Below are 25,319 nucleotides of genomic sequence, written 5' to 3'. Positions count from 1 at the left end.
AGGATTTGGGGGTGAGGGGACCATGCATACTAGGATTTGGGGGTGAGGGGACCATGCATACTAGAATTGGGGGGTGAGGGGACCATGCATACCAGGATTGGGGGGTGAGGGGACCATGCATACCAGGATTGGGGGGTGAGGGGACCATGCATACCAGGATTGGGGGGGGTGAGGGGACCATGCATACCAGGATTTGGGGGTGAGGGGACCATGCATACTAGGATTTGGGGGTGAGGGGACCATGCATACTAGGATTTGGGGGTGAGGGGACCATGCATACTAGAATTGGGGGGTGAGGGGACCATGCATACCAGGATTGGGGGGTGAGGGGACCATGCATACCAGGATTGGGGGGGGGGGAGGGGACCATGCATATCAGGATTGGGGGGGGGGGGAGGGGTCCATGCATATCAGGATTGGGGGGGGGGGGAGGGGTCCATGCATATCAGGATTGGGGGTGAGGGGACCATGCATATCAGGATTGGGGGGTGAGGGGACCATGCATATCAGGATTGGGGGGTGAGGGGACCATGCATATCAGGATTGGGGGGTGAGGGGACCATGCATATCAGGATTGGGGGGTGAGGGGACCATGCATATCAGGATTGGGGGGTGAGGGGACCATGCATATCAGGATTGGGGGGTGAGGGGACCATGCATGCCAGGAAAGGGGGTGACGGTGAGCATACATACCAGGTTTGGGGGGTGAGGGGACCATGCATACCAGGAAAGGGGGGTGAGGTGAGCATACATACCAGATTTGGGGGGTGAGGGGACCATGCATACCAGGAAAGGGGGGTGAGGGGACCATGCATACCAGGATTGGGGGGTGAGGGGACCATGCATACCAGGATTGGGGGGTGAGGGGACCATGCATACCAGGATTGGGGGGTGAGGGGACCATGCATGCCAAGAAAGGGGGGTGAGGGGACCATGCATGCCAAGAAAAGGGGGTGAGGGGACCATGCATGCCACGAAAGGGGGGTGAGGGGACCATGCATACCCCAAAAGGAGGGTAAGATGACCATGCATACCAGGATTGGGGGGGGGGGGGACCATGCATACCCCGAAAGGGGAGTAAGAAGACCATGCATACCAGGAATGTACGGTGAGAGGACCATGCATACCAGGATTGGGGGGTGAGAGGACCATGCATTCCAGGATTGGGGGGTCAGGGGACCATGCACACCAGGATAGGGGGTTGAGGGGTAGCAGGCATATCAGGATTGGGGGTGAGAGAACCATACATATCAGGATTGGGGGGTGCATTATTGCGTACCAAAATGGCAAATGAGGTTTAACACAGATAAGTGTAAGGTTATGCACATGGGAAGGAGAAACAGATGCTACAATTACTTACTAAATGGGAAACTGCTGGGGAAATCAGACATGGAAAAAGACTTGGGCATCTTAGTCAATAAGAAGCTAAATTGGAGTGCCCAGTGTCAGGCAGCTGCCACCAAAGCAAATAGGGTCATGGGATGCATTAGAAGAGGTCTGTGGACACGAGATGAAAACATAATTCTCCCTCTGTACAAATCACTCGTCAGACCACACTTGGAGTATTGTTTGCAATTTTGGACGCCGGTGCTCAAGAAAGACATTACTGAACTTGAAAGGGTTCAAAGGCGCTACTAAAATGATAAATGGAGTTGGTTCACTACAATACCCAGAAAGGTTATCAAAATTAGGTCTATTTACTCTAGAAAAGAGAAGACTTAGGGGAGACTTAATATATATGTACAAGTATATCAGAGGGCAATACAGAGATCTCTCCAATGAACTGTTTGTACCAAGGACTGTGACAAGAACAAGGGGGCATTCTCTTTGTTTGGAGGAAAGACAATTTCTGCACCAGCATAGAAGAGGGTTTTTCACGGTAAGAGCAGTGAGGATCTGGAATTCTCTTCCTGAGGAAGTGGTGATGGCCAACTCACTGAATGAATTTAAGAAAGGAATGGATGCTTTTCTTGTGAGTAACAGTATAGAAGGTTACGAATAACAGAATATTATAGGTAGATTGTTGACCCAGCTTAGGGGAAGGAATTTTTTTCCCTATGGAGAAAATTGGCTTCTACTCTGTGGGTTTTTTGCCTTCCCCAGGATCAACAATGCAGAACAGCTGCACTAAAAATAGGCTGAACTAGATGGACATAAGGTCTTCCTTCAGCCTTCAAAACTTTGTTACTATGTTATTATTATTATTAAAGCTTCAAAAATAAACTGCATATATATTCTAGAATATCCGATGCGTTAGAATCGGACCACCATCTAGTCTTCCAATAAACGTGAATAACCACAAACCAATCAGAAATATTTCTTAATATAAGAGGTATAATTTTATGGGTACATAAAAGCTAAAAACACATTAAAAATGGTAATAAATAATAAACCTCAGCAGACATCAAAGAAGCAGACATACCATGTAAATCGGGAATAATACAGGACTCAAAGGATAAGAATCTTGGGGTCTCTTATCTTGTGTTTTTCCCTCTTTGTATGGTATTCCTGATTCCTTGATGTCTGCTGAGGTTTTATTTTACTTATTATTTATCCATCTATTTGGAATGTATTTATATAAATAATGGTCCTGCTGCTATATCTATATATAGACCTACTAGATTATGGCCCGATGCTATCGCATCACACCTCTTTCCATGTTAATCCTCAACACACACACTCCTCTCACCTTTCACCATCTCCACTCACTCTTTCACTCCACATACGACCTCTTCTCTCACTCCGTCTCTCATACTCACGCCGTCATAGCCGCTGCTCCACGATCCCCGACATCTTCTTCCGCCGGCACCATCCTGGATCCAGACGTTGTCCACGCCGGCGACATGTTCTTGCGGCGACGCCATCTTGAGTATCGTGAAATCCGGGCGATACTCAAGATGGCGTCGCCGGAAGAACATGTCGCCGGTGTGGACGACGTCGGGATCCAAAATGGCGTCGGCGAAATGTCACGAGTTTCCTCCGACGCCATTTTGGATCCCGACGTCGTCCTCACCGGCGACATGTTCTTGCGGCGACGCCATCTTGACTATCGCGGGATTTCGCTGATCCAAAATAGCGTCGCTGCAGGAACATGTCGCCGACATGGATGCCGTCGGGATCCAAAATGGCGTCGGCGAAATCTCGCGAGATTTCGCCGACGCCATTTTGGATCCTGACGTCCTCCACGCCGGCGACATGTTCTTGCGGCGACGCCATCTTGACTATCGCGGGATTTCGCTGATCCAAAATGGCGTCGCCGCAAGAACATGTCGCCGGCGTGGAGGACGTCTGGATCCAGGATGGCGCCGGCGGAAGAAGATGTCGGGGATCGTGGATCAGCGGCGATGACGGCGTGAGTATGAGAGACGGAGTGAGAGAAAGGGTCGTATGTGGAGTGAAAGAGTGAGTGGAGATGGTGAAAGGTGAGAGGAGTGTGTGTGTTGAGGGTTAACATTGAAAGAGGTGTGCGGTGACGTCACCGGTTACAACTGGACGGAAGTTGTTACAACCGGAAGCTGCTTAGGGCATTTATTATTATAGATAAGTATTGTTTAGGGAATATAACATTGTTATTTATATCATACACACTCTCTATACGTTTCACTGTGGACTTTCATTGTGTATGGCCTCCCACCATTTCTAATGTGTTTTTAACCTTTATGTATAAAAATTATATATTTTCATATTAATAAATATTTTTGATTGGTTTGTGGTTCTTCATATTTATTGGTAGGTTATTCAGTATGTGCATGGTGATTATCTACTTGTTACGTTACCTACATTGTGGTTTATTTGCATCCCAGAATCGGGAGTGAAATCGGAGGAAAAGTATAATAGAAACACGTCACCACTTTTGGATTTATCATCCACTCCTGATTTTTGGCTTAGAAATACTGATGTAAAATTGTGAACATGAATTGATGAAAGTCTCAGCGATTAGCAACTTATCACTTATCCAGTGGCTAGGTGATAGGTTGTTATGGTTGGCTACTCCCTTTAAAGTGAAGCTATCATCAGAAAATGACCTAGTGTTTCAATCAAGGATTTGTTGTACATGTATTTTTAGAAAAATATTTGGAAATCTTTTTTTTCTCCTTCGCCTCATTGGGGGACACAGGACCATGGGTGTTATGCTGCTGCCACTAGGAGGACTCCAAGCAAATGCACAAAGAAAATTGGCTCCTCCTCCACAGTATACACCCTCTGCTGGCTCTATCCTGAACCAGTTCTTACTTAGTGTCTGTAGGAGGCACTAGGGTCTGGCTTCAGACCCCAACGTTATTATTTTACCTTTTACTTTTTTATCTTTTTTTCTACGGGATTGCACCACAACGTGACTGGAGGCAAACGAGACCTCTCCACCTCCCTATCAAAGGGAAAGTTGATTGAGGAGGATCTGTGCAGCCCACAACCAGGTTCTGGTAAATGCTGCCCTTGGCACCCACCCGGCTCTGCTTCACGCACCCAGCTCTGCTGCATCCCCTTTCAGCAGCGCAGCACCTGCGGTCGGCAGGGTGAGATAGGGGTTCCTCTGATGGTCTTTTCATGTGTCCGGGTCCCCAGGGGGTTATTACACCAAGCCGCCAGCTGCCGACGTTATCACTCTTTGCCACGATACCGCCGCGGCCGAAAATTTAGCGCCCGGCTTCTGACCGGGGTAGGTCACGTTCCGCCCACCCGGCTGCTCCGCCCATCTTTTAAGCGCCTCTCGCTCTGAGCGAGCAGTGCTGCAGCCACATCCTGCCCTCTGGCCCTGACTCCGTCCCCTTCTGCTGGCGCTTCTCGTTTCTTACGAGAAGTGCCATCTTATTCTTGAACCCCCCCCAATTCTGGGGGGTGGCGCTGGCATAAGGGGGATCATCCTGCAGCGGGCGGGGGGGCGCGACATCCGACCATTTCTTGCATCGGTGTCGGCCAGTGCCGGAAAATTGAGCACCCCGGCTTCGGCCTATGATGCGCGGTGGTGCCTCCTCCCACTTTCTTTGCGCTTCTCGCACAGAACGAGAAGCATCCCTGAGATTCTCGTTGGCCATCTTGCTCCCTCCACGACCGCCTCATGAGCTGGCACGGAAGCGGCTGCAGCATACGACCCGGCGGCATTCAGCGCTGAGGACAGCGCTAACCTAAGGCAACGCACATCCCCCAAACATCATCCTAGTTCATGCTCAGTGTGACTACACTACCTTCTCTGGTGCACGGACTCAGGACCTGGGTAAGCTGCTACACAGCGCTTAACCCCTTCCCCGCAGCAGCATCAAAAGATGTGCAATATATCTCATTCAAGTAATCTGAGAAGTCTGTTAAAACACAGTGGTGTATACCTCAAGTACAGCACGTAGTGCACTACCACACAGACACCGTAAGGCAGTCTGTGCAGCCTGCGACCCCTTATGCCTACAGGAGCCCCCTGCTAATGCTGACCCTAGTGGGTCTAGTCCACCCTAATGGGCCTCATTTCTGATTACAGTACATGGCCTCTCTGGCCAAGGGTAAGATTCTTCCGCCTCACGAGAGTCCTCTTCAGACGGATACCGGACTGCGGCAGAAGTTACACAATCTTCTAGAAATCGTCCCCCCTGACACTCATGCCTCGGTGTCCTCAGACTCTGCTTCATGCTTCCCCTCACCAGGGGCTTTCTGCTAACACGACTCAGAATACGAGTCTGATGTGGCCGTAGTCCCTAGACTACCAGTAGTCTCTAGAGTCTCTCATTGACGAGGTTAATAAAATCCTGAACGTAGACGCAGCAGTCCGGACCAAGCCGTATCTTTCTATAGGACCAAACGTTCTCACAGGGTTTTTTGCCAACCACCCTGAGTTACGGACATTGTTCAGAGGCATTGAAGTTTCCCTGACTGGCGATTCCGGGTAGAAGCTCTAGCTAAGTCTGATCAAGACATTAACCTACCTCCCTAGGCGGTCAGTCTCGCTTACCAGATTGCCCCGGCGGTAATTATGCTGTGCATGCCTCCCTAGATGCGGCTGTGTCGCACTTACAGCTGCTAACGTCGTTACCATCAGGAGAGCCCCAAGGGCTCCAGGATTGGCGAGCAAACTCCTCTTCCAGGAAATCTCTAATTTCCCCACGCAGGAATAGGGATACTCAAACTGGCATTCAAGCCCTCATTCCTGGAGACACAGGTCCTTTCAGTCCAGATCCAAGGGTACCTTTTCCCATATGTTTTCTGCGCTATGACTCCGGTATCCGGAAGACACAGGCAGGGTAGACGGCTGTCTGCTCTTTCAACAGGTCCCACTGGCGGTCATTTAAGACCAAGGGGTCAGAGATCTGGTGTCCCCTGGACACAAAAATAGAATTTGCGTCTTCCCAGCCAACATGCTTCTTAGTCGCGTCTTTTGAGGACAGAGGCGCGTGCAGTTCCGTTTTCTCAAGGACGACGTGGCCGAGTGGTTAAGGTGATGGACTGCTAACCCATTCTGCTCTGCACGCGTGGCTTCGAATAAATCTGAACCATGCGGTTATGTCCGCTCTGCACTCCCAGGGCGTGGTGATTCTACCCTTCCTAAACGACCTCCTCATCAAGGGATTGTCTCTGCAGGCCTGTGCGGAAGGTGTCATTGTCACGGTGGACACTCTCTCTTCCCCTCTCTCGTCTGGGTTGGCTAGTGAATCTAGACTAGTCCTTTTTGGGGTTGATCATAGACTCTTCCCCGAGGGATCGTAATTCTCCCTCCAGGAAAGAAATTGACGCCGATTATGTAGTCTTCCACGAGGGTTGGTTATTCCCCCTCCAGGAAAGAGCTCGACGTGGATCAGGGGAGCCCGGCCACTCCCCACTCCCTGCGGTCCAGTATGCAGGTCCTTGGGAAACTGGTGGTGTTGATCGAGGCAATACCATTTATCTAACTTCATCTCCATCCTCTATTGAGGCATTACCGTCAGCTTGGGACATTAACCCAGCATCCCTGGACCACCTTTTTCGCCTGTTCCCCCGGATTAGCGGTCTCTCAGGAGGTGGACGTCAACATCCTCACTGCGTCAAGGAACGTTGTTTCTTCCGGTCCACTGGTTGGGGTGCGTTTTTCCATCCCATACTGCCCAGGGACGCTGGTCCATTCAGGAATCGCGTCCCCCAATCAATATCCTCGAGATTCGGGCAATCAGGATGGCCCTTCATTGTTTCCATCGACTTTTGGCCGGCTGTCTCATTCGGATCCAGGCGGACAATGCCACAGTGGGGGCGTACATTAATGGCAAGGGGGCACATGGTGCAGAAAAGTGATGCTCGAAGTAGCATACATTTCGCGGTGGGTCAAGACTCCCCATTCAGCCTTTCCGTCAGTTCATATCCCGGAAGTAGAGAATTGGACGGCAGATTCCCTCAGCTGTCAAGGTGTGACCTCGGGAGAGTGGTCCCTTCATCTGGGGGCTGGAGTACTCCAGATGTGGATCACATGGCCTTCAGGCTAAACACCGAAGTTCCGGCATTCGTTGCTCACTCCCAACATCCATTAGCCATCGAATCAGAAGCTCTGGTGCTTCAGTACCATCACCTTCGCTTCCATTTTACATTTTTTGGCGGCTTCTGCTTATCCCAAGCGTCATTCAAAAGAATAAGGCGAAGGGTATCCTGGTGATTCTCGCCGCACCAGACTGGCCACGCTGATCGTGGTGCGCGGAACTAGTGCAACTGGTAGTTGCCGGCGTTCCCTGGCGGTTACCGGACCGCCTAGACCTCCTCTCTCAGGTGCCCATTTACCGCCAGAACTCGAGAGTGCTGAGCTTAACAGCCTGGGCATTGAATCCTGGATTCTAGCCCAGGCTGGTTGCTCGTGACAAGTAGCGTCCGCCATCATCGTCAACACCCGGAAATTTACCTACAGGCGTATTTACCATCATATTTGGGAAGACCCCTTTTTTCTCTTGGTGTAAAAAAAAACAAAAAACCATGGATGTTCCCCGCTTGTGTTTGCTATTTTGTCCGTGTTGGAGTTTCTCCAAGCAGGATTTGATTCAAACCTGGCACTGTCTTCTTTCAAATTCTCCATTCTGTTACAGCAAAAAATACCTTCCAAATCTCAGGTTAACACCTTCATACATGGAGTTCCGCACCTTGTTCCTCCCTACAAGATGCCTTCGGAGCCCTTGGATGTTAATCTGGTCTCAGGTGCCTTACAAGTGGCCCCCTTCAAACTCCTGCAGGACGTATCACTCAACCTTCTTTCTTGGGAAGTTGCTTTTCTCGGGGTAGTAACATCCAGCAGGCGGGTCTCTGAATTGGCGGCTCTGTCTTGCAAACCTCCGTTTCTGGTCTTTCACCAGGGCAAGGTGGGCTAAGGACGTTTCCAGCCTGCATGTCTAAGGTCATTTCTTCTCTTCATCTGTATGAAGACATAGTCTTGCCCTCGTCCTGCTCAGCTCTGGGTCATCATACTGACAAAGCTCTCCACTCTTTGAATTTGGCGAAAGTACTCATGAAATACATTTCCAGAACAGCGCATTTCCGCAAATCTGATTCCCTCTTTGTGTTTCCAGAGCGACATAGAAAAGGCCTACCTGCTTAAAAAGCTACAATAGCCAAAAAGATCCGCTCTGCACTTCACAAAGCTTATCGTGTCAGATGTCAGCCTATGTGGAGAGGCTCATGGTAAACTCCCTTCAGTCAGTGAGGGCTTCCTGGGCCTTTCGGCACCAGGCGTTAGTACAGCAGGTCTACATGGCTGAAACTTGGTCCAATCTTCACACGTTTGTTAAGTATTACGACATTCATTCTCAAGCCTTTTCAGATGCTGCCCTTGGCAGACCAGTTCTGCAATCGACAGTAGCGCATCTGTAGACCAGATTAATCGCTGGGTAGTTAAGGTTTCAGCTGTTGTGCTGTTTCCCACCCAGGGACTGCTTTAGGGCGTCCCATGGTCCTTTGTCCCCCAATGAGGCAAAGGAGAAACAGGGATTTTTGGGTGTACTCACTCACCGTAAAATCCTTTTCTCCGAGCCAATCATTGGGGGACACAGCACCCACCCTGTTAGCTTTTTAGCTTGTAGTTGTTCTTGGTGTTTTTGACATGTTGAATTCTTTGTTGGCTACCTGTGAACTCCTACTGCTTTAGCACCGAACTGGTTCAGGATAGAGCCAGCAGAGGGTGTATACTGCGGTGAAGGAGCCAATTTTCTTTGCGCATTTGCTTAGTGTCCTCCTAGTGGCAGCAGCATAACACCCATGGTCCTGTGTTCCCCAATGATTGGCTCGGAGAAAAGGATTTTACGGTGAGTACACACAAAAATCCCTGTTTTTTTGATAGCACTGTTTTTTATGAAAAAAAAGTTAGTAAGCTTGCAATTTTCACACTGGCCACTGTCGCTTTTTTGGACTCGTAATTCCTGTTCTTTCAGAAAGAGTTTTCTTATCAGCAGAGGCAGGATCTCAATGATTGGTAACACCTCTACATATAACTGATAACACAGGATCAATCAATCACAATGGTTGATGTTATGGCTGATCCTGCTCCCCTCCCTTTACACACGCTCATTATGTGCTTTTAGTACAAAAGATAGGGCTGGGATACGACTATTGTGTCTATGTACATGTGTTGTTTCTTGAAACAATAGGAAAGATTCTAAAAGAAATCAATTTTAATAATAAAACCCCCAAATAATGGCAAAGAAATAAAAATAATACATTTAACACAAAAACCTGATTTAACCAAAAGGTCACTTTCTGATGAAAGCTTCCATTTAATGACTCGGTTGTGGAGTGCTATAAGACGGCTGTAGTATCATTGACCACTGCTAGGTGTATGTACCACCACTCCATCCTATTAGCTTTTCTCTGAACATCGAACATCGAGCTTCCGTCCTGTGCTGGTGTTGATATATGAATGAGTCTGTCCATATGAGATCAATAGTCTGTCTCTAATGCTACATGTCTTGTTTGTAGGTCTGGAGCTGCTTTGGCTGTTACTGCATATTCCACATGCCGTGCATCCAGAAGTGGGCCAAGGACAGCATATTCCTCGTGTCTTCACTGACAGATGACGACTTTGAAAAGAAAGATTATCCTTGGCCCTGGTAAGTGCGAGCACTTAAATCCTGAGAATATGTAATGAGCTATGAAAAGCAATCTTCTCCGGAATCTATTCTTTCTGATTATAAGTTTATAACAGTGTTGTATGTTGAACACGTTATACGCATGAAATGTCGTGTCTGATTTAGTAAAGCCGTGAATGTGGTTATTGGGTTCAAGGAAGATTATATGGTTCTTGCTGTTATCCTTTTCTCCTTCGACTCATTGGGGGACACAGAGACTGTGGGTGTGTGCTTCTGCCGTCTGGAGGCTGACACTAAGTTTACAAAAAAAGAGTTAGCTCCTCCTCCGCCGCATACACCCTCGCCCCCAGACCGGGCGTCACTCAGTTTTTTGCTTAGTGTCTGATGGAGGCACACGCAGTCTGGAGCTCCAGACTAGTTTTTTTTTTTTTTTTTTTTCTCTTCCCTTTCTATGAAGATAAGATAGGGGCGACGGATCCTATAGAGAGGGTCCGATCTCCCCAAATCATCAACGGGCGACCACGTGTGAGTAGCCCTCCACGTGTTTCCTCTCCCGCACCGAGGGACACATCTGGGACTTTTCCCCAGACAACCATTTTTCTTTGTTATTTTTTAAAGAGGCGGCAACGCATCCTGATAAGAGGATTCGGTTTCCCCATGAACCCCAACGGGCGAGCACGTGTGAGTGATCCTCCACGTTGTTCCTCTTCTGCAACGTGGGAATTCATTAATGCCCCTACCACCCCTAGGTAGTGAGACCAGGGGTGGAGTTGGAGGCGCAGGTGAGCCAAGGGATCGAAGCGTCCCGGTGCAGTAGCCTCCCCCTCCCTGCCCAGGGATGGGGTTGAGAGCACCACAAGAGAGCCCCCACGGCGGCCCGGCTCACCTTTGTTAATGGGAGCGGAGTGCGGCCAGAGCCCCGTCGGCGGCCGCGACCCCCGCTGTATGGGGAGGTCCGAGGTTCCGCGCGCCCGCCCGCCCGCCGACTTCCGGGGGTAGCCGGAAGCCCCGCCCACTAACTTCCGGGGGCGGAGAGCGGCGGGCGCGCACAGTTACCGGGGAGCTCCCGCCCCCCTCCCCCTCCTCGCATTTCCTCGCCGAAGTGCGGCCGGAAGCCGCCGCCTATCTCCAGGAGTGCGCCGCAAGTGCCCCGGCGAGTAACGCCGCACGCCCCGTGGAAGAGACGCAAGGTGGGACATTACCGGTGGGTGAGTGCAACCCCGTTTCGAGTGCCGCACTAGTAGTCAAGGAAGGGGTTATCCTCCTCCTCCTACCCTACCTTGCAATATGTCTGGCAAAGGGAAAGCTCACTCTTTCCTATACGCTGTTTGCGTTTCCTGTGGGGTCAGGCTGCCTAAGGCGCAGCCGGGTAAATTTTGTGAAGCCTGCGAGTCGGAGCGAGCCCAGGAGCCCCCCATTGTTGCAGAGCCCAGAGGTCAGGACCCCCCAGAATGGGCGGTGTCTTTATCACACTCTATGATGTCCCTTACAAGGGCAATTGAGTCTCTTCGAGGCCCGGGCAGGGACAAGGATGGTGGTCTGCCAGCGGAAGACAGCTCGTCCACGTCTCAGGACCCTCCGACCGTTAGAGGCCGCTCCAGCACCAGACAAGCTCATGGCAAGAGAGCTCGTTCCCCGTCGGCCGGGCCCCCCGGGGCTTCGGCGGCGGCTATTAGGGCATCTCGTTCCCCGTCACCGAGCTCAGGAAGCGAGCAGGATGAGGGCGAGGAGGAGGAGGAGGCCTGGAATCCAGAAAGCCTAGGATACCAAGACTCGGTGGGCAGCCTCATTGAGGCAGTCAACCAGACATTAGAGATCGAGGACGATGTGTCCACGGCCTCAGGTCACAAGGTCTCCTTCAAGAAGACCAGGCGACCGCATAGAAGGTTTGCCACGCATCCGGAGTTCGAGGAGCTAGTCCAGAAACATAGGGAACACCCGGATAAGCGTTTTGCAATGCAAAAAGCGCTGCAAGCAAAGTATCCGTTTCCTCCTGAACTCCATAAAGGATGGGTGGAGTCGCCAGTAGTGGACCCACCGGTATCACGTTTAGCATCAAGATCGCTATTGTCGATACCCAGCGGTTCTTCTATCAAGGACCCAACTGATCGCCTTATAGAGGGGCTTGCCCGCTCGGTGTATGAGGCAGCGGGGTCGGCCCTGGCCCCCTCCTTTGCGGCTACTTGGGTGGCTAAGGCCATGGTTTCATGGGCGGACGCTCTGCATAAGGCCCTCCAAGACAGAGATCTGCCTGCGGAGGTCTTGGAGGTGACAAATCAGATTTCAGGGGCAAGTGATTTTCTCGTCAGCGCCTCTCTGGACGCGGCCGAGTGTTCTGCTGTGGCAGCAGCAAATGCGATCGCCGTTAGGCGAGCATTATGGCTGAGATTGTGGAAAGCGGATTCTATCTCTAAAAAATCCTTGACCTCATTGCCTTTTCAGGGCAATCGGTTGTTCGGTGAGAAGCTTGATAAGCTTATCTCAGAAGCCACAGGGGGGAGGAGTAGTTTCCTCCCGCAGCAGAGGACTTGGCCAGCATTCAGGCAGACACAGAGGCGTTTTCGGCCCTTTCGTAACCCCTGGAGGGGGACTTCGGCCAGAGCATCCACCTCCGCAAATGATGGTCAGATTAGGGAAAGGCAAACCTCTTACAGAGCCAATCCGCTGGGTAGAGGCCGAGGCCGTTTGCCCAGAACGAGGGGGGCCAGATCCCAAAAGCCTCCAGCAAAATGACTCGAAGGCGCTTCGTACCTACGGACGACAGAGTGGGCGGACGCCTACTAAGGTTCAGCCTCGTTTGGGTCGCAGTGGCACGCGACGCTTGGGTGGCAGAATTGATATCGTCCGGGTACAAGATAGAGTTTGTCGGACTCCCGCCACGGCGATTCTTCCGTTCCCGGCTTTCCGGAACAGAATCGCAGGCGGAGGGTTTGTTACAGGCCATAATGACACTACAGCGCAACGGGGTCATTGTCCCAGTGCCGAAAAGCGAAGAGACACAAGGTTTTTACTCCAACCTGTTTTCGGTCCCCAAAAAAGACGGGACAGTAAGGCCAGTACTGGATCTAAAAATCCTGAACAAATTCATCAGAGTCAGGCGGTTCCGGATGGAATCCCTCCGTTCGGTCATTGCAGCCATGGATCCAGGGGAGTTCCTAGCCTCGATCGATGTGCAGGATGCATATCTGCACATTCCGATTTTTCCTCCACACCAGAGGTTCCTGCGTTTTGCGATCGGAGGGCGACATTTTCAATTTGTTGCTCTGCCCTTCGGTCTGGCCACTGCCCCCAGAGTCTTTACGAAGATAATGGCGGTGGTTATGGCCATACTGCATGCTCGGGGCATAACGGTACTACCTTACCTGGACGACCTTTTGGTAAAGGGGCCGTCGTTTCAGGCGTGCCAGGAGAATGTCAGTATCACGCTGGATACCCTGGCCCGTCTAGGCTGGTTGATCAATCGGAACAAGTCGTCCTTGGTTCCAGCCCAGAGAATCGTGTTCCTAGGCATGGTTTTCAACACCTCCCGGGGGCTGGTGATCCTCCCTCAGGACAAGGCGCGAAGGATCAAACAGGGGGTACGGAACCTTCTACAGCCGGGCTCCAGATCCATCCGGTACGGCATGAGTGTGTTGGGCAGAATGGTGGCGGCGATGGAGGCAATCCCGTTTGCCCAGTTCCATCTCCGTCCGCTTCAGCATGCGCTCTTGTCAGCATGGGACCGAAGGCTGCTATCCCTCAGTCATCGGTGCAATTTGTCTCCGCTGGTCCGACGATCACTCCGATGGTGGACTCGCGACTCGTCTCTGGTCCAGGGGAAACCCTTTCCCCCGGAACAGTGGTTGGTGGTGACGACCGATGCAAGCCTGCAGGGTTGGGGAGCAGTTTTCCAGAGTCACACAGCCCAGGGGCGGTGGTCCATTCAGGAGGTAATTCTCCCGATCAACATTCTGGAGATACGGGCAATACGATTGGCCCTGCAACAGTTTCAGTGTTTGCTGAGACACCGGCCGGTGCGCATTCAGTCGGACAATGCTACAGCAGTAGCGTATGTAAACCATCAAGGGGGCACGCGCAGCCAAGCAGCCATGCGCGAGGTTGGGCTGGTACTGCGTTGGGCCGAGAAGAACCACGTGGTAATTTCAGCAGTGCACATTCCGGGAGTCGAAAACTGGGCGGCAGATTTTCTCAGCCGACAGGGGGTCGCGGCAGGGAAATGGTCCCTGCACCCCGAGGTTTTTCAACAGATCTGCCAACGGTGGGGGACACCAGACGTGGACCTTATGGCATCCAGAGAGAACGCCAAAGTACAAAGGTTCGTCGCTCGATCCCTCGACCCGCAGGCAATCGCAGCAGACGCTCTGGTGCTTCCGTGGAGCCAGTTTCGTCTCCCGTACTTGTTCCCCCCGCTACCTCTGCTTCCAAGAGTCATCAGAAAGTTAAGGAGAGAGAAGGTTCCAGCAATTCTGCTGGCCCCAGACTGGCCTCGGCGGGCCTGGTATGCAGATCTGGTTCAGCTAGTGGTGGACGTACCCTGGCGTCTCCTAGATCGGCCGGACTTGCTGTCCCAGGGGCCGATCTACCATCCGAACTTAGGGGCCCTGTGTTTGACGGCGTGGCCATTGAATCTTGGCTGTTAACACAGGCAGGATTCAGGCGCGATGTGGTGGCCACGATGGTGAGTGCCCGAAAGCCTTCCTCGGCGAGAGTATATCATCGGACTTGGGAAGTTTTTTTTCCGTTGGTGTAGGGATCGTGGAGTGGCTCCTCTGGTTTTTTCGATCCCCAACGTACTGGCTTTTCTGCAGGCAGGGCTGGACTCAGGATTGGCTCCGAGTTCGCTCAGAACGCAAATCTCGGCCCTGTCGGTGCTTTTCCAACGAAAGGTCGCTTCGGTCTGGCAGGTTAGGACGTTTATGCAGGGGGTCGCACATTTAGTACCCCCCTATAAGGCGCCGACGGAATCATGGGACCTGAACTTGGTGCTCAGGGCCCTTCAGGAGCCTCCTTTCGAACCGTTACAAGAAGTCTCCTTACCTTACCTGTCCAGGAAGGTCATTTTTCTGGTAGCTATTACGTCTATTAGGCGGGTTTCGGAATTGGCGGCTTTATCTTGTAAGCCGCCGTTCCTGACTTTTTATAAGGATAAGGTAGTTTTAAGGCCAGCTCCTCCCTTCTTGCCGAAGGTTGTCTCTGCATTCCATATCAACGAAGACATTGTTTTACCCTCGTTTTGCCCGGCACCGGTGCACAGGGTAGAAAAGGCATTGCACACCTTGGATCTGGTAAGAGCTCTTAGGAGGTATGTGACAAGGACAGCACCTTTCCGCCAGACAGACTCTCTATTCGTGATCCCAGAAGGGCGGCGGAAGGGGCTCGCTGCGTCCAAAGCGACTTTGGCCAGATGGGTTCACCTGACGATCCAAGAATCTTATGAAATCAGTGGCACGCCGGTTCCGGCAGGGATCAAGGCACACTCGGCTCGAGCAGTGGGTGCCTCATGGGCACTGCGACACCAAGCTTCAGCGGAACAGGTGTGCAAAGCAGCTACCTGGTCCAGCTTGCATACGTTTGTCAAACATTATAACGTACATACCCAGGCATCCTCGGATGCAAGCCTGGGAAGAAAGATTCTCCAGGCAGCAGTTGCGCACCTCTAATCAGGGGCGCAAAATAGCATGGATTGGGTGAGCTAAGATCCCGCCCAGGGACTGCTTTAGAACGTCCCACAGTCTCTGTGTCCCCCAATGAGTCGAAGGAGAAACATGGATTTTTGTGAGTACTCACCGTAAAATCCTTTTCTCCGAGACGCTCATTGGGGGACACAGCACCCACCCTACTAGCCAGTTGGCTTTTGCTTATTTTTAGTTATACAAATCCTTATGTAAGGATCAGTGTGGTCCCTTTTCCAGACGTATAATTTCTTGCCTGAATTTAAGGCGCGTTCTCCTACTGCTTATGCACTAAACTGAGTTACGCCCGGTCTGGGGGCGAGGGTGTATGTGGCGGAGGAGGAGCTAACTCTTTTTTTGTATACTTAGTGTCAGCCTCCAGACGGCAGAAGCACACACCCACAGTCTCTGTGTCCCCCAATGAGCGTCTCGGAGAAAAGGATTTTACGGTGAGTACTCACAAAAATCCATGTTTACTTTTAATTCTCATATTTTTCTTTCTCTCTTTTTCTCGTATCTTTTAGCCCAAAATGTCGATATGAATATAAGCGATCACAGACCCCTGCCAGGTATTACTGTTACTGTGAAAAGGTAGAAGACCCCCCTTTAGACCCGTGGCTTGTCCCTCATTCCTGTGGACAAGTCTGTGAAAAAGAATTTAAGCCCTCATGTGGGCACAAATGCCTGCTGTTATGCCATCCAGGTAAGCTGGTGAACCGGACATTATTTACCTGCAAAGATTTTCACTGCATGTAAAACTACAATGAGGTGGCTGCTTGTAATCTACTAGACTAATCATGGTTTGTGTGATCCCTTGAATAAATACCCTGTTGGTCCCTCCTTCAGCTCACTTAAAAGGGAGTCTGTCTGCACAAAATGACTGAGCAAACCAAGCACATGTGCTTGTACTTCCTTAGTGTGGCCAGACAGTTCAGTGCACCTTCTGCCTTCTCTCTTGCTTGTAAAGGCAGCTATCAATCATGGAAGAGGAGGGCAGATATGGATAGAAGGCAAGGAGGTGGGAAGGTGCACTGAACTGCTTGTAAACCTCAGGGGAGCACTGAGTGCCTGTACCTGGTTTGCGCAGTAACTTGGTGCTGACAGACTCCCTTTAAAAAGATGCTAAAAAAATTCAGATATTTAAACATCCAGGACCCATCGTTGTGCCTTAGTTCTACCTTCCTCTTAACTGCAGCGGGATTTGGAGAGTTTTGCGTTTCGAGAATTAATGGAGATCTGGCCAATTTAAAGCACCACTCCAGCTGTTTGTTTTTATTTTACCGCTGGAGTGGTGCCACTAATGTAAGTTCCCTGCCCCTAGTATTATACCCACCAGCTGCCATCTTTATCTTTTATTGGCACCACTCCAGTCGGTCTCCAGCAGTTTGTGATCTGCCGGATCGCTTTCAGAAGTTACACCAAGTAGTAAGGCTGGTTTCACATTAGCGCTTTTTAAGCGCACGCACGGCCGGGGGTAGCTCCGCCCCCGAGCCGGCTCTCTGCCCGGCGTGCCCGCCCCTTGCTTGTAGCGCCGCCTCCTAGCGCACAGCGGCGCCTGCGATCGGCGCACCCTATCTTTAGAATAGGGTGCGCAGGCCGTGCGCTAGTTGCGCTTTGACCTGCGCTGCGCACTTTTGACGGTGCGCCGTGCGCGCCAAAATCCGAAAAGTTTGATTTTGGCGCGCACGGCGCACCGTCAAAAGTGCGCAGCGCAGGTCAAAGCGCAACTAGCGCACGGCCTGCGCACGATCTGCGCACCCTATGCTAAAGATAGGGTGCGCCGCTGTGCGCTAGGAGGCGGCGCTACAAGCAAGGGGCGGGCACGCCGGGCAGAGAGCCGGCTCGGGGGCGGAGCTACCCCCGGCCGTGCGTGCGCTTAAAAAGCGCTAATGTGAAACCGGCCTAAGTCTATGAGAGCAAGAGCAAAGCCTGAAAAAGGCTCTCATAAACTTACACAGAGCTTGTGACCTTTACCTCTGATTTCTGGTCAATCAGATGTTGCGGTCACAAGATTCTGAAGTGTAACCGGAGTGACACAGGAAACATCTGAAGATAGCGGTTGGTGACTATAATACTAGAACAAGGAATATACATTTATTAGTGTTATCACTCCAGCTATGAAATAATAAAAAAAAAACCTGCAAGAGTGGTGCTTTAATGCAATATTTGAAGTAGGTGTGCAGAGAGTGGACCCACATCTGCCGGACATTTCTGATATAGCTCATGGAGATACGATGGGGGTACCCTATAAGCTAGTCTTCAGCATTCATGCATATACTGCTAGAAGTTGCAATTAAAACTCATTAAGTAATTTTACAGTAAGAATACATAAAATGAATACGTTGCCTACTTTGTTCTCTCTTAGGTCCATGTCCACCTTGCCCAAAGATGGTGACCACCACTTGCTATTGTAAGAAGGCAAAGCCTGTTCCTCGACGATGCAGCACCAAAGAGTGGTCCTGTCAGCAGCCATGTGGGAGAATGCTGCTGTGTGGGCAACACAAGTGTGCAAATCCATGTCATAAAGGTAGTTTGCATTCATTGGATTAATACATATTCTTTAGGCCCTATTCTTGTATTTACCTACAGTATCCACTGCTGGAAACCCACGCCATGTGAGCATACCCCTGAAACGTTGTGTCTGAAATTAAAAATGGTGACTAAGATACTTGCAAATTTTCAAATATTTCTTTATAATTTTGAGGTTAAATTTGAAGTATATTACATGTGGATGTGGTTTTTGAAAATCTCATTCATATGTAGCATTAAAAAATTTAAAAAAAAAAAAAATCTGCGAAATCTAACCATGGCTTGCACGTTCAGATTCGCAATATGCTCATACTTCTGCAGACATTTCCTCATACACTGGGTTAAACCTGCAGCACAATCCTTGTCAGTCTGCATGTACAGTATCTTGTGCTGGATTTGAGATAAACTCCCCCCATCTGTACAGAACTCCTGATTGACCATCTTCTGCCTTCTTCTTGTTCTTGTATAAGTAGGACAGACACTTTTCGGATGTACGTTGCGTCCTTCATCAAGCCTCGCCAGTCGTCTCATTTGAAAGAACGCTAACCATGGCAAGTAATCTGTGCTTGTGGTGCGCCACTGACCACATGCCTGCTTAGATTACTTTACAATGATATTCCCAGCCAGGCTGGAAATTGTACCTTGTGCTCCCTATTTGATGCGCAGCCCTATGAAGGACGCACAGTATTTCCAAAACATTTCTATTTTTAAATGTAGCTGGAAGTGAAGAATTGTGTAATCTACTCATGAACAAGTCTGTCACAGAGGGGCTCTGGGACCCCTGCATAAAGAAGTACTGTTATCCATCTGGGTGTATCCATGTCCAAGTAATCTGTGTGGCCATGTTCTTATGCAGCAAACAACGAGATGATAAACTTATTTGCAGGGTGAGCGCATGAGATGTGACACCTCTGGTCTGCTTAAGATGGGTTTTCCACCCCTTTTACTAAGGGACCAAATTCAAAGAATTTTTGTAAAGCAGTGTTACTTACATCCCCAAAGTACGCCCAGTCCAGCGACGTTTTTCCTGTGGTGTCCAGCAGTATTGACACATCCCATCCATGCAATCACGTGAAGCCTCCACAAGGTCAGATGCCTACCATTACACTAAGTGACGCACCAGCGATCCCGACAATGATACGACCTGGTTAGGATCGCTGGTGTGTCGCTAAATGGTCGCTAGTAAGCTGCCAAACAGTCAAATTTACCCAACGACGCAGCAACAATCTCGGCGGGATCGCTAGTGCGTTGTTTAGTGTCACACAGCAGCGATTCTGACGACTCCCGCCTGCGTCCATGATTTCTGAGTCGCTAACGAGGCCGCTCGTCGGTTTCAAACACAGCGATGTGCACTGGCCAGCGGGACACCAGCGATCAAAAAATGGCCCAGGACATTCGAGCAACATCGCAGCGGGGGCCTGGTCGCTGCTAAGTGTCACACGTAACGAGATCGCTGGCGAGGTCACAAAATCGGTGACGCATCAGCGATCTCACTTAGTGTGAAGTACCCCTTACAGACGGGACATAATTACTTCTGCTGAGATGTCTTCACATCCATCAGTCGCTGACAGTCGGTTATCTCAGTAGTTAGATAACTGTACAGACACAATGTTCTCACTTCTGGTCATGGTGGAAACAGTCAGCAGCAGAGCAGGAGTGACAATGGGGGTTTGGAGAAATAAATAGGATTTTATTTTTTATTTTACGATGATCCCTTCTATCTAGCCACTTTTGGACCCCTTTAAACACTTTTTGCTATCGGCCTATAGAGACTCTGGTGATCATTTCAAAACATTTGCTTCCTACAAGGCTCGTGGAAGCTAGTGTGAATCCCGGCCTGCTTTCTTTGTACTCTGGCATTATTGTGGACAATCTGGCAATTTCCAATAAAACATGCAAGATGTCTAACTTCTATTTTCAGGAGACTGTCTGCCGTGCCCAAGAGTCAGCAAGCAACAATGCCTGTGTAGGAGAAAGGTTGCTGAACGGTTATGTGCCAGCCCGACATGGCAGTGTGATATTGTGAGTCCTTACACCACCACTAGATTACATGTTGCTCAGCAATATTCATATGCAGGATTGTACATTGCATGCTTCCATTTGCTTTTCGTAAAGAAATGTTTTCGTGAGTTTCAAATTTGCAAAACAGCTTTATATGAGAAGACATTACTCTTTTCATCACATCAGGGTGATAAAACTGAAGATTTCCGATATTTTTTTACTTCTCCCAATGATACTTGCATCAGAGAGGTGTCGACAATGGGGATCCCATACAGTCATTTCCTGGGACCTGTTTCTTGTGATTTGGGCGTTTTCAAAACTGATAGCCTCTTTTATAATTTTCTCCTTACCTTGCAGAGATATGAAGTTTCTCTACAGCCATAATGCATCACAAGTAGCACATGCATTGTATTACGTTAGGGTTTCTATTTGACTTGCATATAGTGATGTTTACCAATCGTACAGAGGCATTGATACATTTTACTTATTATTTCAGGTCTGTGGGAAAATTTTACCTTGCGGGAACCACACCTGTGAACAGGTTTGCCATGCTGGACCTTGCGGGCAGTGCCCTCGTTCCGGGAATCGATTGTGTCCATGTGGAAAAACAAGTACGGTTCTGATAGATAAGAAGAATTCTGTATCTATTCTGTGTCTATTGGATTATGTTTGCTCCCGGAATATTTACAAGCTTGTTTTTTCTCCGTCAGAATACACCTTGCCCTGTACAGAAGATGTCTCTACTTGTGGTGACAGCTGTGACAAGGTGCTGGAGTGCGGGATGCACAAGTGTTCTCAGCGCTGCCATAGAGGCCCCTGTGAGACGTGCAGACAGGTAGGTTAACATTTGCACCAATTTTCATCTAATTGTTTTTTTTGGCTTTCCTACAGTGATGTAAGAAGCATTTTCATTAATGACTATTTAATATAAGAATTTCCAGATAATAGAGCAGTTTGTTATTATTAATGGATGTAGAAGTTATAGAACGTTGAGCCATGGTTTTACAGATCATATTCTTTAGGCTTCACCTCTGATGCCACCAAACATATGGCTGTATGTACAGCGTATGGCTATATGTACAGTGGGGGAAATAATTATTTGATCACCTGCTGATTTTGTAAGTTTGCCCACTGGAAAAGACCTGAACAGTCTACAATTTTAATGGTAGCTTAATTTAACATTGAGAGAATATCAAAAATAAAATTCAGAAAATAACATTGTATAAGTTATATAAATGTATTTGCATTTTTCAGTGAGAAATAAGTATTTGATCCCCTACCAACCATTAAGAGTTCTGGTTACAGACCAGTTAGATGCTCCCAATCAACTCGTTACCTGCATTAAAGACAGCTGTCTTACATAGTCACCTTTATGAAATACTCCTGTCCACAGACTCAATCAGTCAAACTCTAATATTTACAACATGGGCAAGACCAAAGAGCTTTCTAAGGATGTCAGAGACAAGATCATACACCTGCACAAAGCTGAAATGGGCTACAAAACCATAAGTAAGACGGTGGGTGAGAAGGAGACAACAGTTGAAGCAATAGTAAGAAAATGGAAGAAATACAAAATAACTGTCAATCGACGTCGATCTGGAGCACCATACAAAATCTCACCTCGTGGGGTATCCTTGATCATGAGGAAGGTGAGAGATCAGCCTACAACTACATTGGGGGAACTTGTAAATGATCACAAGGCACCTGGGATCACAGTCACCAAGAAAACCATTGATAACACATTATGCCATAAAGGTATAAAATCCTGGGGGGCGTGGCTATGTAGCGGCGTGAGAGGACGCGTCTGAAGGGAGCTCCTGCCATCCTGGTCATATCTGGCCTGCGGACCCTTACCTCGGCGGCGCGGTCGCTGCTTTTTTGGACCCCCCTGGACTCTGTGGTGCTCCTGGCCCCCCGCGGGAGTGCGGGGCTGGAATCCGGAGTGCGGTGAGGCTGTGGAGAGCGGGGCGGCCGGCGGGGCCTGCATGGGGCGACAGCCATCTTGGAGGCACGCGCTCTGCCTGTGAGAGCTGCGGCGCCGGGTTCCCATCCCTGTTGCGCTGGAGGACGGTGAACAGACATCCTGAATATTTGTGAGGGGCAAGCGGTGAGTGCCCTGAAAGATTGGGCCCCGCTCCCCCTCTTTGCTACGTCACTTGGCCTGCCAGCGTCATTACTGTAGGGACTTGGATCCCTCCCTCTCAGACTGCTGTCCCTGTGGGGTGCTGGGGACTTCTCCCTGGGCTATAAGGGCCCTTGTCTGCCGCTTGGTGCTGGACATTGCTTCCCTGTGTGACATCGTGGGTCTGTGCTGCTCCTGAAACCCTGCAGCCACCATCTGATAATCTTACTCCATTTTAACCTCGACCCAGGGGACTCCGGAGTGTGCTGTCCCTGATATCCGGCTGTGCCCCATTGCTATTAAAATGAGTCGTTCCAAGGGGTCTGGAACAGCGGCTGAAAGGCTGAAGGAATATGCCAGAGTGGACCATGCTGAAGGTTCAAAATAATCCTTCACAGTCACAGCGTAAGAACCGCCCCAGTGAGCAAGAAGAATTAACCCTTAAGCAGGCATCTGAACAACTCATGCAGGCCATCTCCTTAACCAGGATGTCTCTGTCTGGGAATATAGAGGACGTACACACCGAGGTTGGACGCCTCCGACAAGACGTGCAAGCCATGAAGGGCTGCATTACAGAGGTGGAAGCGCGGGTATCCCAGGTAGAAGATGCCATTACACCCATGGAAGCCAAACTAATGAAGGTGGCAGGCTCTATGAACGCGTGGAGGCAAAAAGCAGATGACCTGGAGAATAGGATGCGTCGGAATAACATTCAAATTGTTGGTCTACCGGAGCGCTCGGAAGGACAATATCTGGAGCAATTCCTAGAAGATTGGCTTTAAACCACTTTGGGAGATGAATTCTCCCCTATCTTTGCGGTGGAAAGGGCTCACTGGTTCCCTACTAGGCCTCTACCTCCTGGAGCCCCACCTAGACCTTTTCTGGCGCGTCTCCTCAACTGCAGGGATAGAGATGTGGCTCTGCGTCTGGCGAGACAGGAGTCCTATCAAGTTCAACAATGCCACGATTTCGATTTTCCCAGACTTCCCTATGGAACTCCAGAAACAACGGGCACAGTTTACGGAGGTCAAAAGACATCTACGGGAGAGGAATGTTATGTACTCAATGATTTGCCTGGCCCGGCTCCGGGTGGTCCACGAGGGTTCTACTTTAATTTTTACAGATCCGGCGGAGTGGCTGCGGTCTCCCAAAGGGTTTGCTGCAAAGGAATCCTAACCTATCTATGGCCAGTTGGTATTTTTTCTATTAATCGGCTGATTGGAGCTCTATTCGAAAGCGTCCAAGATCCCAACAATACCGGACACTGAATTCAGTGATGGTATCCCCTAGTTTGCTTTGTGATGGGAGTACAGGACTCTGCTCCCGCGTTGTTAGTTGTTTTTTTACTTTTTTTTTTTTTTTCCACTGTGGTTTTTTGTATTTTTTAGATGGTCATCGCAGTCGACAACAATTTCAGTTTCTAGGTGATGTCTCTAAATTTTGCCCGGGTAATATTATGCATTATATTCAGCGGAGTAAAACATGGGGTCGGAGTTGATATGCATGACATGGAATGTGAGGGGTATAAAAACCTCTAAAAAAAAAAAAAAAAAAAAAAAAAAAAAAAAATCGAGGGTTTTCTCACAGATCAGACATTATCGCCCTCACATTGTGGCCTTGGTGGAGACACACCTGACTAGGGATACAGCGCGGTGCGTACAGAAGCCTTGGGTACAATGGTCTGTCCATACATTCCACACCAGCTACTCAAGAGGGGTCTCACTGTTGGTACATAAAGATGTTAGATGGGAAGCTAGGGAGATTCGGAGGGACCCTGAGGGTTGTTTTATTTTTGTCCATGCAATGATAAATACCAGGAAATATGTGGTCTTATGTATTTATAATCCTCCCCCGGCCCGCATATCATTCAGCAGAAGGCAATGAGTTTTGCGATTAATTACCCAGACGCTGATGTTATTTATATGGGAGACTTTAACATGGTTATGAACAATTGTCTCGATAAATTAAGGTTGGATGATGGAGCGACTGGGGGGTCCTCTCCACCGGCTACAACCCCGTTGTCATTATTCATGGGGGGTGGCGGGTGGTTGGATTTGTGGAGGGTGTCACCCTGAGTTAAGGGAATATACCTGCCACTCATCCATTAAACGCTCTCTATCACGCATAGACTACATATTTGGTTCTACCGGTCTGGCAATGTGGGTGACTGATATAGAACATGGAAGCAGGGGGATCTCAGACCATCGTCCGGTTATCCTTAAACTCAAATATGGTCACGTAAACCAAGGGATAGCTTGGAAGTTGAATCCTTTCTGGTTAAAATTGATGGGACCCCCAGACAGAACGATTGGTCAGTTCCACTGTTTCATCGCGTCCCACCCGGAACCTCAAGATATTAATTTATTTTGGGATGCCCTTAAGGCGCATCTGAGGGGCTGTTTGTCCTCCACGATCTCTTATATTTAGCGGGTAACTTCGGAGAGGGATGATGAGGTGGAGCAACGACTGAAAGATTCAGAGGCTACATATATATCTAACCAAACCAGTGGGAACAGGAGTGAGTGGTTGGCTGCCCAGAGGTTATATACTCAGCCTGTGGACACTAAATCTAAACGTAAACTATTCTTTACTCGTCAATCCTATTTCGAATTGGGGAACCAGACGGGCAAATTTTTGGCCTATCTGGTGCGACAACATAACACTTCCAACACGATATTACAGATTCGTAGGGCAGATGGTATACTGTTGTCTTCGACCGAGGAGATTCTTGGCTGTTTTCAGGAATACTAAGGTCATTATTTGAATCTAAAAGTGACTTTGACACTTTGGGGTGCCTAGACTATTTATTTGATGTATCATTCCCCACATTAGATCCTGAGCAGCGGGCCCTTATGGACGCTGTGTTCACTGCAGAGGAGATAGAAAAGGCCATGACAGACATGGCTTCTGGGAAGGCCCCTGGACCTGATGGGTTCCCTATTGAATTATATTGGAAGTACCGAGATATATTGACGCCACTTTTGG

At 49.5% G+C, this 25,319-nt stretch overlaps 1 protein-coding gene across 3 annotated transcripts in view; it reads left to right on the top strand.

Annotated features, from left to right (window-relative positions):
• Positions 1–25,319, top strand: part of NFXL1 (nuclear transcription factor, X-box binding like 1) — a 236,301-nt gene that overhangs the window by 28,401 nt on the left and 182,581 nt on the right. For all 3 annotated transcript variants that reach the window (XM_073583468.1, XM_073583466.1, XM_073583467.1), the window contains exons 5-10: positions 9,901–10,031; positions 16,207–16,385; positions 18,048–18,209; positions 20,133–20,233; positions 20,709–20,823; positions 20,923–21,047. In XM_073583468.1, coding sequence (XP_073439569.1) covers positions 9,901–10,031; positions 16,207–16,385; positions 18,048–18,209; positions 20,133–20,233; positions 20,709–20,823; positions 20,923–21,047 — 813 coding nt within the window. The remainder of the gene's footprint in view (positions 1–9,900; positions 10,032–16,206; positions 16,386–18,047; positions 18,210–20,132; positions 20,234–20,708; positions 20,824–20,922; positions 21,048–25,319) is intronic.

Source organism: Dendrobates tinctorius, unplaced genomic scaffold (genome assembly GCF_039654945.1).
Source record: "Dendrobates tinctorius isolate UK_male_01 unplaced genomic scaffold, ASM3965494v1 ptg000079l, whole genome shotgun sequence".
Classification (NCBI taxonomy): Eukaryota; Metazoa; Chordata; class Amphibia; order Anura; family Dendrobatidae; genus Dendrobates; species Dendrobates tinctorius.
Note: the sequence above shows the minus strand (reverse complement) of the source record. Positions and strands in the feature narration are given on the sequence as shown.